This window comes from Protopterus annectens, chromosome 14.part0, assembly GCF_019279795.1.
Source record: "Protopterus annectens isolate FY-2018-M chromosome 14.part0, PAN1.0, whole genome shotgun sequence".
NCBI lineage: Eukaryota > Metazoa > Chordata > Ceratodontiformes > Protopteridae > Protopterus > Protopterus annectens.
The window spans coordinates 885,076,078-885,091,071 of record NC_056748.1 but is presented as its reverse complement, the minus strand read 5'-3'; the positions used below and the strand labels follow the sequence as shown (position 1 = coordinate 885,091,071).

The following is a 14,994-nucleotide window of genomic DNA, read 5'->3' as shown; positions in this document are numbered from 1 at the left end:
CCGCCCCCACCAGGCATCTACTTCAGACCAGGGACGCTACTATTCAGCTTTGTGCCCGGCTGGGAATTTCTATAAATTGGGAAAAATCTGCCGTATTGCCCTCTCAGTCCTGTGATTTTTTTATAGGCGCAGAGATGGACACAGTAGACATGTTGGCTCGTCCTCCTGCCGAAAGGGCACAGAATCTGGTTCTTCAAATTAGACGTCTTTCCCTTACGAAAGGTCAAAGCCAAGATTATTCTGCAGCTTCTAGGGACCATGGCTTCCACCATATTACTAGTGCCACTAGCCAGGCTACTCATGAGAATTCTTCAGTGGCTCCTGTCATCCCAATATTCTGTTCAGCACCTACCATTATCTCATTACATTCTGCTGACAGAATCTTGCAAGAAGGGACCTCCTTTGGTGGACATTACCCAATCAGTTAACCACTGGCACTTCATTTGTTCCTCACCAACTGGTTGCCACTGTGATCACGGATGCCTCACAGACAGGGTGGGGGGGGCATTATCTCGGCAGGACTGTCCAAGGCATCATGGCAAGATCACGAGGCTCACCTGCATGGCAATGTTCTAGAGATGAGGGCGGTGCTCCTGGCGTTGCAAGCACTCCACGACCTTCTGCCTCTGGGGACTATTGCAAAACAATCAGACAACATGTCGGTAGAATGGTATATCAACAAACAGGGTAGAACCAAATCTTACCCACCATGTCGAGAGGCCATGCAAGTATGGAAATGGGCGATATCTTCCCAGCATTTTCTGGTGGCAACGTACATTCCAGGGACAACCAACATGATAGCCGACAAGCTCTGCTGGGCAATCCTGATGCCTCCCGAGTGGTCTCTCAAACAGGAAACAGTGGAACAGATTTTCCGCAGATGGGGACAGCCTTGCTGCGACCTCTTTGCCAGCCCTATCAATGCCAAATGCTGCAGCTACTTCTCCCTCATCCCCCCTCCGGGGGAGTCGCCAAGAGGCGTACTTGTTCACGATTGGCCCCTGGGTCTCCTGTATGCTTTTCCTCCCTTTCCTCTCATTCCCAAGGTTATTCAGAAGACAAAACGACTGGGAAGCAAACTTATCCTCATTGCTCCTTACTGGCCTCGTCAGGTTTGGTTCCCCTTCCTTGGGCCTCTTCTCCTAGACTATCCTTGGATTCTGGACCTAGTTCCAGACCTGTTGACTCACATGTCAGGTTAGCTTCATCACTCCTTACACACACCCTCAATTTGACGGTGTGGCTGCTACAGTTCCATCCCTAGTCAGGTTTCACGATTTCTCACCGTCTGTGACTCATATCCTTGCGTCTTCTCATAAACCTTTAACTAGGAGAATATATTCCAGTAAATGAAGAATGTTCTCTCTCTGGGTGGATAAAATGAATGGTTGACCTTTACAACTGCCTCCATTCCAGTGGTTTTGTAATTCCTGTCTGAGCTTTTTCACTAGGGATCTGCAGCTGCCACTATCAGAGTTCAATTGGCAGCGATTTTAAATTTTCATCTAGGCTTTCAAGATTCTAATCTGATGTCACATAAGCTGTGCAAAACTTTCCTTAAAGGTGCCACTTTAAGGCCCCCCTTTCAAGAACGTGCTGCCTCATGGGATTTAAATTTTGTGTTATCCAAATTAACTTCTCCACCCTTTTAGCCTTCTCATTCATCCTCTGAAATTCCTGTCTTGGAAGACTTTGTTTCTGGTGGCTATCACGTCGGCCAGACAGGTGTCAGAGTTGCAAGCATTGTCTGTAAAACCCTGTTATCTGATTTTTCATAAAGACAGGGTGTCCCTTCGTACTAATCCTTCCTTTGTCCCCAAGGTCTGTTCCCATGCCACCTTGAATCAATCCATAGAACTTCCGGTGTTCTTTCCAAACCATTCCAACGCAGCTGAATATAGGTTTCACCAGCTGAATATCTATAGACAATTACGTTTTTATTTGCACCAGACTAAGGAAATCAGATCAGTTATTTTTCTTCTCCGAATCCAGATCAGGCTTACCAGTTTCCAAAGTAACACTCTAATTGGATTTCTAGTTGTATAGCTTACATTTACAACTCTGAGGATAGACCTTTATCCTTTAAAATCAAGGCTCACTGTACCAGATCTCTACCTCTGCAGCCTTTCAGGCCAGGGTCCCACTTGATAATATTTGTGCTACCCCTCAAACTTTTATTGCTCATTACAAATTGGATTTAACCTCCAGGGTTAGAGCATCATTTGGTTCCATGGTACTAAGGAGTATTTTTCCTTGAGCCACTCAAGAATAAGGTGCTAGGGACATTGTCCCATATGTAAGAATGAAGGTTAGATAGGACTACAGAACATAAAGAAGTTATGTACTCACCATAACGTTTCATGTTTGTAGTCCATCTCACCCTTCATTCTTACGAACCTACCCTCCTACCCCCAGCCTGGAAGTACCTGAAGACAGAAAAATATTATTCTCCTTTTTTATGGAGACCTTTTAGTATTGGCTCCTTTTGTATGTTTGTTGTTATGTCTCCTAGTTAGCAGCAAACAAGATTTGGGGGATTGTACTGGTGCACCATGGGATACTTACCTAGCCACGAGCCAACTAGAAGACTTCCAGCTTGTAAATAGACAGAGTCTGAGCCGAGGATCGTCTCCGATCCCATATGTAAGAATGAAGGGTGAGATGGACTACAAACATGGAACATTATGGTAAGTACATAACTTCTTTTTTCTGATTGCAATTACATCGGCCAGATGCTTGTCAGAACGTCAAGCCTTGTGCATCAAACCTCCCTATCTTATCTTCCATAAGGATAGGGTATCACTGAGAACAATTCTTCCATTTTACAAAAATTGGTGTCAGAGCTGTCTATCAACCTTCCAGTGTTCTTTCCTAACCACTCTAACAAGGGAGAGTATTGCCTGCACTCCTTGGATGTTCATAGGCAATTACGATTTTATCTAGACGGAACAAAATCTACCCGTAAATCAGACCAACTTTTCCTGGCTTTTTTCTGGACCTGGACCTAGACGAGATCATCCTGTCTCAAAAGTTACATTGGCTTCGTGGTTGAGAAATTATATTATCTTTATGTACAACAAGAACAATGTCACCTTGCCTCACATAGTGAAAGCACATTCTCAAGGTCTATGGCAACTTCAGCAGCTTTCCATGCTAAGGTTTTCCTCAATGATACTTGCTTAGCTGCAACTTGGGCCAAAACTCATACCTTTATTCTTCATTACAAATTGGACTTGGCCTCCAGAGGTAGAGCTTCTTTTGGCTCCGTGGTGCTCAGGAATGTTCTTCCATGAGGCCACCCAGGGATACAGGTAGCTGGGGACTCTATCCCATCAGTAAGGAATGAACGAAGATTAACAACATCAGATAAAGAGGTTATATCTTACCATAACGTTCCATCTGTGTTGTTGATCTTCATTCATTTATTACTTCCCACCCTCCGTAGGTTCCTGGTTTATCTCGTATACTATTGTAGGTCTGTTATGACCAGAGGTAGCCTCTACTTTTATCTATCAACTTGCAAACTCTATCTGAGGTAACAGAGAGCAGAGCATTCTGTGTAGGACCTTAGCACGAGAGTTTTTGGCTGAAGTGAGCTTGATATTTGGCCAGCTCTGTTCCGAGGATGGAACCGATAACCCATCAGTAATGAATGAACGAAGATCAAAAACTCAGATGGAGCGTTATGGTAAGACTTAACTTCTTTTTCCCCTACCTGGTGATTGTCAGTATCGTACATCTGTCAGTCACCTGTCTGCATCTACCAAATGGTGTCGAAAAAACAGCTGGCAACACAGTGTACATTCAGTCGGTTGTCAGACAAACACTTTATATGATGGTGCAATACATATGGATCTGCTTTACACTGCAAATGGTCAAGACCATAAGATCGAAGTTTTGAAATTTCAAAATTGTAATAAAAAAATTTGTTTTTGCAGGGGGGCAAGCCTTCTCTGCACCCCCCCCCCCCCACACCCCCTGCTAAATAAATATACCAACAGCAAGATCGCACTACAGTGAGGAAAACCATAAATTTCCTATTCCGTGCTGTACAGCGATCTCCATTCAAAACGTTCAAAGTTTCAAAACTCCAATCTTATGGTCTTGATCTTTTGCAGTTCAAAGTTTTGAAACTTTGAGCTTGTGAAGGGAATCAATATATATACATACATTGAGAGAGAGAGAGAGAGATACTATATAAAACACACGCGCACACACACACACACACACACTCTTGTACTGCATTTTTACTGTTTGGATTCCTCTTTAGCACATTTCCTACAACATGTGTTGTGCTGTGCATCACTGGATGTTCATCGTGTTACCCTGCTGCAGTCATCACACCTGGGTTATCCTGCCATCAGGCGGTCCCGCAGTCGGCCCGAATTACAAAGTCTTGGTCCGGCATCGGTTGCTGTCGCTTCTTCCCTGTTTTAAGTTTAGCATAAGATTTAATGGTGAGTGTAGTCGGTCTGAAGACACCGGTGGTGTTTCCATTCTACCGGTGTCTAGTTCTGCTCCGGTGTCGGTAGAAGGCTGCGTCGGCCTAGTAGACTCCGCTTGGGAATCCGCAGCTGTCTGGGTTTCCAGTTCTGCGGTCATCAGGGGCTGCGTAGGCGCCTCACTGAAAACTGGAGAACCGGTGACAGGCCCAACTGTGGCCTCTGTGTCTGGCTTATTCCTAGGCTGCCTATCCTTATCCTTGCGTTTTTTATGAGTGGCGGTCGTCGGCTGCTCCGACGGCATGATATAATTAAATTTCCTGCCAAAGTAATGCCGTGCGAAGTCAAAACGGCGTTTGATAGTTCATTTATTAAACCTAGCACAAAACCGACAATGGAAGTCCTTATGAGGTATTTGCTTCCCACAAGAAATGCAATTGTTAACTTATTCTGACATCGGACTGAGGCAAGAAAATGTTCCTCAATGGGGTACTTGGCTTTAATGAAGACTTCGGACTGAAATTCAAATCAAAAATCTCAGGTGTCGGCCAACCGGCACTTGCAAACTGCTTCTGCTTCAGGCACCGCGCGGCAAGAAAGACTGAAGAAAATGGCGTCGGATGCCTCTTAAATACCCCTGGTGCACTGACGGCAGGGAAGAAGCGACAGCAACCGACGCCGGACCAAGACTTTGGAATTCAGGTCGACTGCGGGACCGCCTGACGGCAGGATAACCCAAGTGTGATGACTGCAGCAGGGTGAACACTCAAACATCTACATTTATGGTAGGTACAAAACTGTACTTTTGCAGTGCACTGTAGATGCAATCGTCCAGAGTTGCCATTTTCCCTGTAAAACAACTTCTGTTTTCTCAAATAGCTAGCTGAGTGTAGATCAGCTAGTTTCCCCACTGAGAAGCAGTACCTAAAGTGTTTGTGATCAATTGTAGTCCTCCCGCTCCCCTTCAGCCCATCTACTCCCAATTTAGCTAATTAAAACCCCTCTTACACTACCTCTCGTAAATTGCAAAAAAAAAGATCAACAACTGCCGTGGAGGGGCACTTTCCTACTTTCGCTTTAAACAGATCTAGGTTAGATTATAGAAATTTTGAAATTTTGAAATTCATATGACCGAGACTATGTGATCGAAGTTTTGGAATTTCGAGCATTAAAAATAAACAAAATTCTATTTTAACATTTTTGCAAGGGGGCAAGCCCCCCCCCCCTGCCCCCCACCTACACCCCCTGCTAATTAAATATACCAACTCCGAGATCATACTACATTGCAGAACAGGTTAAATTTTCCATTCCGCGCTGTACCATAATCTCCATTCAAAAAGTTCAAAGTTTCAAAACTTCGATCATATGGTCCCGACCATATGACTTTTGAAGTTTTGCAACTTCAGTAATCAGATTGTATCCCAGGCAGGTATGAGCCTAGCACTGAGCAGCATTCTACCTTCTCTAAGGATGATACCACAATTATAAACAGAAGAGGACAGCGTAGTTTAAATTTGCCTCCTGAGACAATATAGCAGTTGCCTCATGTTCACTGACAACCACCTTACTTTTAAGCAGACTGACAGTTTGCAAGACATGTAATTGCACTGTCTTTGGAGGCAAAACACTTGCATATAGACAATGATCTCAGATAGGTTGCCAGTAAAACACACACACACACACACACACACACACACACACACACACACACACACACACAGACTACACCTGCTGTGGATCAGACATACAAACTCACACATGCTGAGGCTGTTAACTTTCAATTCATCCAAACCTCAAAGGTCTCCCAGATGCTGGTAGCAATCTCCTAAACACTGTTCAAAGACAACACCCCCCCGAGTATACATACACCCATATCTCACAATATCTCACCCTCTAAGCCCTCAAGGCAAACTACCACATAAGCCAATATGTTGGTCATTGGAGACTTGTATTATGATGCATTCTGATGTCCCACTCACCAGGCTGAAAAAGGAGATGGCCATAGTCAGCTGTTAATCAGGGGCAAGGCTCCACCAGACTATACACTCAGGTTATTGAACCACAGGTACGGGTATGATTCTGTCCTTTTCCATGTGGGCATTTGACTTACCTCCATGGACTATATGAAGAGAGACATGATAAAGCTTTCAGATTGTATCCCAGGCAGGGATGAGCCTAGCGCTGAGCAGCATTCTACCTTCGACAGGGATGATACCACAATTATAAACAGAAGAGGATTGACTTTAACAATTGGCTTAGTTACTGGTGTCATTCTAAGTGGGTCCGATATTTGTCAAGTTGGGAGGACATGATCGGCAGATCACTCTGCTTTGCCAGGGATGGTCTGCACCTGTCTCCAGTAGGCTTTCTGATATTGGTCAAAACATTATCCACCACTATAGTGCCTTTTTTCAGCTAATGCCAACCTGATAAACCTTCCAACACAGCAAGTGTTAAGATAAACTAAAGATGTCACTGCTCAATTCTAGGAGTCTCAACAGAAGCTCCATTTCCTGGAGGGACTCCTTACCTTTGAGAGCACTGACAGCTGTGCAGATACTGATACATAGTTTAATGTTGCTGAAGGCACCCCAGCAGTGCAAGGCTATAATAGCTTGTACACATTTAGATCAGCTACTGCCCAAGAAGGGGCCAAAGGTGAAAGTGTATTAGTTTACATAAAAAGTAAGCATGTCTCAAGATTGGCCAGTCAATATGACGTGCTTGAGCTGCTTTATGTCCAACTAACCTTGGGTAAAATCCCATACCATATCCTTGCTGGCTATAGATCCCTGTCTATTACCCAGGATAACCATACCATATACTTGAATGTACTGGGAGTCACTTACCATTCAGCCCATCACCATATTATGAGTGATTTCCTCTATTTCTCTTTAAACTGGACTCTACACACACGTGTGTGTGTGTGTGTGTGTGTGTGTGTGTGTGTGTGTGTGTGTGTGTGTGTATGTATGCATGTGTATATGTATGTATGCATGTGTATATGTATGTATGTGTGTGTATATGTATGTGTGTGTATATATATATATATATATATATATATATATATATATATATATATATATATATATATATATATATACACACACACACACACACACACACACACACACACACACACACACACACACACACACACTAGACTCCCTGTTATCCGGTCTCGCTGGGACCGGACCTTAGGCTGGATAAACGAATAGCTAGTTAATCAGAAAAAGCCTGCAAAATTGTATTTATAGGTTGTAAATTAGCTATAATAACATGATTTGTGTTGGTATGCATTTTTCTATTAAATAAGAAGAGTAAAACTCAAATATTTGTCATTGTTTAGCCCATAAGAGGCAATATATATATAATATATAAGCCACTAAAATAGAGGATCAAAGCTTTACTGGGGTGCAAATATCCTGGATCTGGTACAAATGTTAGGGATGTTGCACCTCACAAGTGTAATGTCCTCACTGGTCATATCAGACCACAAAGTGGTCACCCTTGAAATAAATATAAAATCTGAACTCCCAGCAAACCCCTGAACATTTAAGAAATTTTCTAAGGCTAACCACCTCTTACTAAGCAATGACACAGCTAAATTACAAGTAACCCTGAGAACACTGTGTCCTGTGTGGATGTGTTTATGGAAATCTTATGCAAACATGTATATAACTCCAAAAAAACAGCAGTACCAAACCAAAATAGATTAGATTATGGACAAACTCCAAAAAAAAGACCTCTTGGTGGACCCCCAGTATAATCTTGGCTGTACATCAAAAGAAAGAAATTCCTGTCCGAAAATAGAAGGGGCTATGCCCAACAGACAAAAATCTCCCTCTAGTCTCATGAAGCAACTTGGAGGACTAACAAAGTTCACCAAATCCAACTTTGAGCCGGAAATAGCTTTCCATGCTAAGGATAACTATGACATTTTTCAGTTATGTACACACTCTTAAGTGGAATACCCAACAGTGTGCTAAACCAATAGTAAATGGAATGCCCTATACCAAACCAGAGGATGTAGTATATTTGCTGGCTGATTGTTAGCTCCAGTTTTGCCCCCCCCCCCCCATTACTCCCCAGGAACTACCCTCTACCATTTCTTCTTTAATTGTCACCAAACAGGCCCTCGCTGCATTCTCCAGAGCTAAAAACACTGCATTGATGAAAATATCATCACAGGATGATGCTTAAATAACTTGAAACAAGACCTGTCAAGCCCATTAGAATCTCTATTCAAACATAGCCCCTAGACAGGCTTTGTCCTAGGGAATGGAGTACTGCAAAGGTCATCCCTCTACACAGTGAAACCATCAACAGGTCTAGTGAACTACAGACCCATAAATTTGACTAGACTTGTATGCAGTGCCATGGAAAGAATTATCGAGGACCCAATAAATGATGGACAGGAAATCTTCAAACACTAGACCCATCCCAGTTTGTTTTTGTCAAGGGCAGGTCATGCCTACTAAACTTGGTTGACTTCTTTGAGCAGGTCACTAGTGCCATGGACGAGGATAAAATGGTACATACCGCCTACCTCGACCTCGTAAAAATGTATTTGACACAGTACCACACACTGGTATTACAGATCAACTCACAAATTTAGGCATAAATCCCTGTCACACAAAGTTAGGATGGGGGAACCCATCCACCTCCACCAGGAGGTCTGTTAGTGGTGTCCCACAGGGCTCAGTAGTGGGACTTCTCCTGTTTGAAACATGGTTCTCTAAAGTCTGAGCAAATGTAGAAGGCCTTTAGCTGACCACATTTACTGACTACTTCAAGCTGGGTGCAGTCATAGATGTAGATATTCTCTAGGAGGGTCTGACAGACAAATTACTGATGCCAGAGTAATGGCCTATAACTCAGTGCAGAAAAAAAAGCATAATTTTACCCTTTAAAAAGAGAACCACACCTACAAATTGCAACATTAACATTGATAACATTCCAACAAGAGCAGGCCTAGTGGTAATGGACTTGGAGACTCAGGTTGACAGTAATCTGAACATTGATCACCATTCGTGCATGGTGGCAAGAATATCCACCTATGGTGCACAACTTGAGTAATAGCATGGCATCCAGGTCTAAGGACATCATGATTCCACTATACTCACTCCTCCTTAGATCAGTAATTGAGTACAATGCACCCTTTGGCATGCACCTGACTAAGCGTTTGTAACCGCTGGAGCGGTCACAGAGGTTCCTGTCCAAAAAGAAGGGTGTAAATAACATGTCCGATGCAGACTGCCTCAAAGCCCTGTTCCCAATACACTGTCACCTCTGGACTAATGAGGTGTGATTTATGCCTAAACTTCAAGGCATTCTCTAACCCATTTCTGACAGGTATGTCTCACAGAGATTACTCCTTCTCTGGAACAGACTCCCCATTCATTTGAAGCAGAATGGATGGGAAATTGTAAATTCACCCTTGGCTTGTCGTTTGTGTATCTTATGGACAGGTGCAGCATGTAGATACCCTAAGGCACAAACCTATGCCATTGCAGTCCTTGGGCATTGATAACTGTAAAATTGAGGCATGAATGGCTAGGCTCAAAAATGCTCTAGGGCCATTAGCCTAGTAACCTCCTTTGAGAGCACACCTCAAGAGGTGAATCTCTGCATCCATGCTGAGGGTACTTAATAAAGGGCTACGATCAGACACCTAATCAATTCTTTGTAGTGTGTAGTGCATAATCTGCTCCATGTACTACTAGTTACAGGAATAAAAAAAAGCATTAATGGATTCATTTTGCGTGCTTTCAAAGCTGTAAGTCACTTAACGAGTGCTGTAAGGAAGACAGTGTAACACATTGTTTTTTGTTACAGAAAGTTAGGAATAGATTACTGGCCCAGAGAGCAGGCAGAAACAAATCCTGATGCTGTCATTAGCTGGCCAGTACTGGCCGGTTTAACTGCCTAGCTCAAGACCTGATCTTAACAAGTGAAGCAAGGGTGCTTAATCATTAAGTTCGGGTTTCGCACTATAGAAGTGCATAACTGATGTCGCTCTCTCTCTGCATATTGGAGTATAATCACCATGCTCTACAACAGAGTTGTATCAGCATTTTCATCTGTTACCATCAGCATTCCCCCTTCCTTCTCTTGCCTGCCTTTGTCCAGATGGTGCCATCTCTTAGATAATGGGCTTTGAGTAGCTTGAGAGTTATTTTCTTGGTGCTCCATACTATGCAGGTTGGAGATGCTCTGGAAATGGAAGATTCGTTGCTCAATTGTTGTGGGCAAAAAGGAGAGTCAGTATTTGTATCCCATGTACATTTCCTAGAAGCTACCCCGGTGAGTTGCGCTCAGATGCTCTATGAAGTCCCTTTTTGATCAGTCAGAGATGCTGTTTGTCTGTGCCAGTCTGGGTGGACAGTCTCCCCATTTGGACTTGGCTATCTATTGCACTGTAGGTCAGGCAGCACATACTAGTTTATAGCATTTGGGATGAAAAGCTTCATTACTGCCTCTTGACTTCCAGGAAACTTCTTGCTGCTGGAGAGGGAGAACTGGCAACAGCAGGAGATGATTGTCACAACATGCACTTATATAAGCGGCAGACTGCCACAACTCTCAGTATTGCAGGTTCGCCCAGGAACTGCAGAAAATAAATGTGTCCTCATTTCAGCTGCCTGCCATCAGCCATATCCAGGTGGTCTCTCCTCAGTCATGTGGTCTACCTTTCCTGACACCTGTCCAGCTTGTCTATTCAAACCAGAACCCCAAGCCTGGAAAGTTGAGTGTAGGCAGTTTAAGGAAGTGTGCAAAGAGGACTGAGATGTTGTACAGCACTATGTCAGCTGTGGAGTTAATGTCCTACCCGCTATCCCATTCCAATTCACAGTGTGCATTAGATAAACAGACCCCACTGGACTAGCATCATTGGTCTCCGCCATTTACTGCTAGTCTTGGCTTGTAAAATGCCCCTCCCCTGAGAAGCTAAAGTAGCAAAAATGTCTCTTCACCCTACACATGTGACCTTCTTCAAGGAAGGGTTCTCCTTGTAGATAATTGTCCTCATACATTCTGTCCTCTTGTCAACCTTCTGTACAGTTCTAGAGGTGGTTGTACATAGCTAGATGTCTGTATTATTGCTAGTAGACCTTATTTAACAGGACACAATACTAATTAATCACTCAGTGCTACAGCACAAATGGCATACTGATTTTTTTTGTGATGCATCACACTGTGTGACTTCCCTAGGAAAGCCGTCTTTATCTGCCTCAACAAGGGCTTGTTCTTTACTGAAATAATTAAATGGTATTAAATAAAGCAAGCTTTGAAATGGATTGTAGAGGACTGTCATCACAGTAAAAGTATGGATTCAAATCTGCACTTTGCTGCTGGGAAATTTCACATCATTTAAGAAGTGCTGTAGGTAAGAAACCCACATTATGACTAAATACTAAGAAACTTCTTTGACAAAGGTCTATTGCTTTGTCAGGTTTTTCGTATTCACAAAAAGGCAACTTTGTCAGGTTTTTCATATTCACAGAAAGGCAAGAAGTAATTAAGAACCGGAGTCTAAGGATTGAATTTCTTTGAAAGTAGAAGAAATGTATGTGGTAGGCCAATAGGGAGCTATGGCTCGATAAATCATAACTGATGTAGTTAGACTGATAATTGTTCTGTAATAGCATGCATGTATTGAAGATGTGTGTGAACGTTCTACTGTAGTTTCTGCTTCTTGTGTAGAAGTGCTACAGTTGCTAGGATAAAGAAGTCTTATTTATTTCTACAGAAGAACTTGAATGACTATCGCTGCTCGGATTCATCATCACGCTACCTTCATAATGAGTTTGAAGAGAGGAATACCTGCTTACTTGATGAAAGCTTCTTGGAATGTCCCAAATGTAAAGCTCAGTATCTTACAAGTCAGCACAGAGAGCTACTTGCCCACATTGATTTCTGTATGGACTAAGTTAAAAGAAGTCATACTTTGTGTAAATTTTCTAAACTGCTGATTTTGCTCCATTTTTTGCACTAATTTCATATGCACATTTGAACGAGGCTTTGCTCAGTTTTATTAACTTAAAATCAGCCTCACATTGTACATTTGCAGATGAACTATATTTATTGGCAGTCCAGTTTGTTTTTACTGTATTTGTAAACTGCTCTTAGTATTCATATATCAAGTATTCCATTACCTTGCAGATGTTCTCTATAAAGGTTTAACTTGCTTTTTAACTTCCTTTTATATTTTGTATATGTAAACTGCTCTTGGTATGCATATATCAAGTATTTCATTACCTTGGCGATGTTTGAAGATATGTATAAAGTTTTAACTTTCTTTTTATTTCCTTTTATATTGTGTATAGACTTCTTTGAGATGTTAACACTATGTTGATTTTTTGGAATTTTAGTATCCTAGCAATATCTTTAGAATTTATGCAAATACCAGCTTTTAGTGCAAAAAATGACAAGGGGGCTTCACTACCTTCCATGCGACTCTGTGATTAAAAAAAAAAAAATCTGAAGCAGAATCACTTTCAGCCCTGGTGAGATTAGTGAGAAACTGAAATGTTCATTAATGTCTTCTATCTGGCGCAACTGAGACTTGAAATCCTGAAGAAAGTGACGCACTCAAGGCATTGTATAAATGGATTAGAGCTGGAATCCATTTTTGAGGGAAGATAGGCAGAATGTAAGGTTACATAAGACAGATGTCCTCCAGATCTGTGAATTCCACTTTAGAATCCTAAAGCACTTAAATGATGACTGTTGTAAACAAATTCCAGGTAACTGTCATCAATCCAGCCACCCTTTTTTTTTGCCAGCCCTGACTTCACCTGCACTGGTTACTGGCTCTGTAACACTGGTTCCCCTAGTGTAAAACTAATATATGGCTCTAGTGATTAGCATTATTCAGCTGTAGCCAGAGCAGTGCCTGATACTAAAGCCAAGCCCCCCCCCCCCAAAAAAAAAATGTCTGCTGACAGTTGGTCCTTCTGTGGGATTTAGGGTTATAATTCCTGTAGATGATGATCACACAGAAATCTGTTTGTATGTTTCTGTCCAACTCCCACAGACTACCTCTAGTTAAGAACACGAGGGGGCTGCTGGCGTTATCAGGAGGAGGAGCTTTGCGCCAGCTGCGTCTTGGTCTTCCTTTGTCTCAATGAACGAAGACTTAAAGTTGTTACCGACCTGGCATAATTCAGATGGTTTCTCTTAGTCACAATCTTCTTGGGGCAGACAGTATTACTTAGGACGAGAGTTCATGTACTTGTTTTCCCAGTCATTTTCTTCTCCAAAGAAATCCTTAAACAAGTATCTGAGCCAGAAGAGTATTGAAATCTGTGTTCCACCTTTTGAGCTTTTCTTTAGGGGTGCCATATTCCAGGTTTGGATGCACCACTACAGTCATATTAGAGATATCTAAATGTCTTTGAAAATAATCCCTACGCATACACATGTATGACCTTTTTTTTTTTTTTTTTTTTTTTTTTTTTCTCATTTCAAGTCTAATCCACCACAGAGTCTGGGTCCTTTATCCTGGACAAAAAGCCTAACACTTGGCAGCTCTGCTGGTGATTCAGTGCATTAACTGGCTATTTCAAATTAAGCATTCCCTTATCTTTGGTTGTAGCCCATGTGACCCGTCTTTCGTATTCTGCTAAAAATTGTACAGTTGCTAAACCACAGACAGCATCAATGACTTTTGCATAGCTTTGTGTACTTTAAATGTTGCTATTGAGGCTCCTGAGGATGTCATTGGTATGTGCTTATGTTGCTCAATCTGACTTTGAACATCATTTCTGCATGAGGAATTCAGACAGAAACTGCGAGTGCCTCTTTTAATCATTGACTAGTTAGTGCATTTGGAAAGTGCTGATGAAGCCATTGTTGAAGATATAACAATGGGACAAAGTCTTTTAGTATTGATCCTTCAGCCTTTGCATACCTGATCAACAGATTCATATCAACCACAGAAGAGTCCTTTATCATCTCCTAATACAAGGTCTAAAACAAGTGACTTTTTCCCACCTGTCACTGGCAGCTCACCCATGAGAACTTCTGATGCACTTCTGCATTCCCAATTCATGTTTATTTTAGACAGAGTGGTAATGTTTGGTAGGGAGGTTTATTGCCTCTGCTGAGGCCTGTGATGCTTCACTTGGTCAAATAAAGCATTTGCAGCTTCATTCCATAGAACTGGAGGGTCCTTTTTCTGTCCATTCATTTTTTCTCCAAATCTGTAAAACAGGCTAACATTCTTTTTTCAGAAAAAAAATATGGGTCTTGTTACTAAAGTCAATGCTACTTTTTAAGATTTTATTCCCATTTGCTTTTGGTTTCCAGGAGAAACCGAGGATCCAGAACCACCCTAAGCCTGCACTTGGCCATATTTGGTATCATACCTCTCAACCTGGAAACATCAAAAATCTGGACAAAGGCCCATGAAAAATAGATAAAAATCTGTGCACTGATTAACATAACATTTGCATGCACAATTATGTAACCCTGCCCACTTCACTGGAATTGTGGGATACCAACTTTCAAACACAAACTGAAGAACAACCAAAATATGGCCCCAGAC

General features: G+C 42.1%; 1 protein-coding gene across 9 annotated transcripts in view; it reads left to right on the top strand.

The window, feature by feature from the left end:
• CEP55 (centrosomal protein 55) overlaps nt 1-12,760 on the top strand; it is a 352,577-nt gene extending 339,817 nt beyond the window's left edge. For 8 of the 9 annotated variants that reach the window (XM_044056672.1, XM_044056671.1, XM_044056669.1 and 5 more), the window contains exon 8: nt 12,196-12,760. In XM_044056672.1, the coding sequence (XP_043912607.1) occupies nt 12,196-12,375 (180 nt within the window). In that variant the 3' untranslated portion in view covers nt 12,376-12,760. The remainder of the gene's footprint in view (nt 1-12,195) is intronic. The other variant, XM_044056670.1, reaches the window with a different exon arrangement.
• The last annotated feature ends 2,234 nt before the right edge of the window (nt 12,761-14,994 follow it).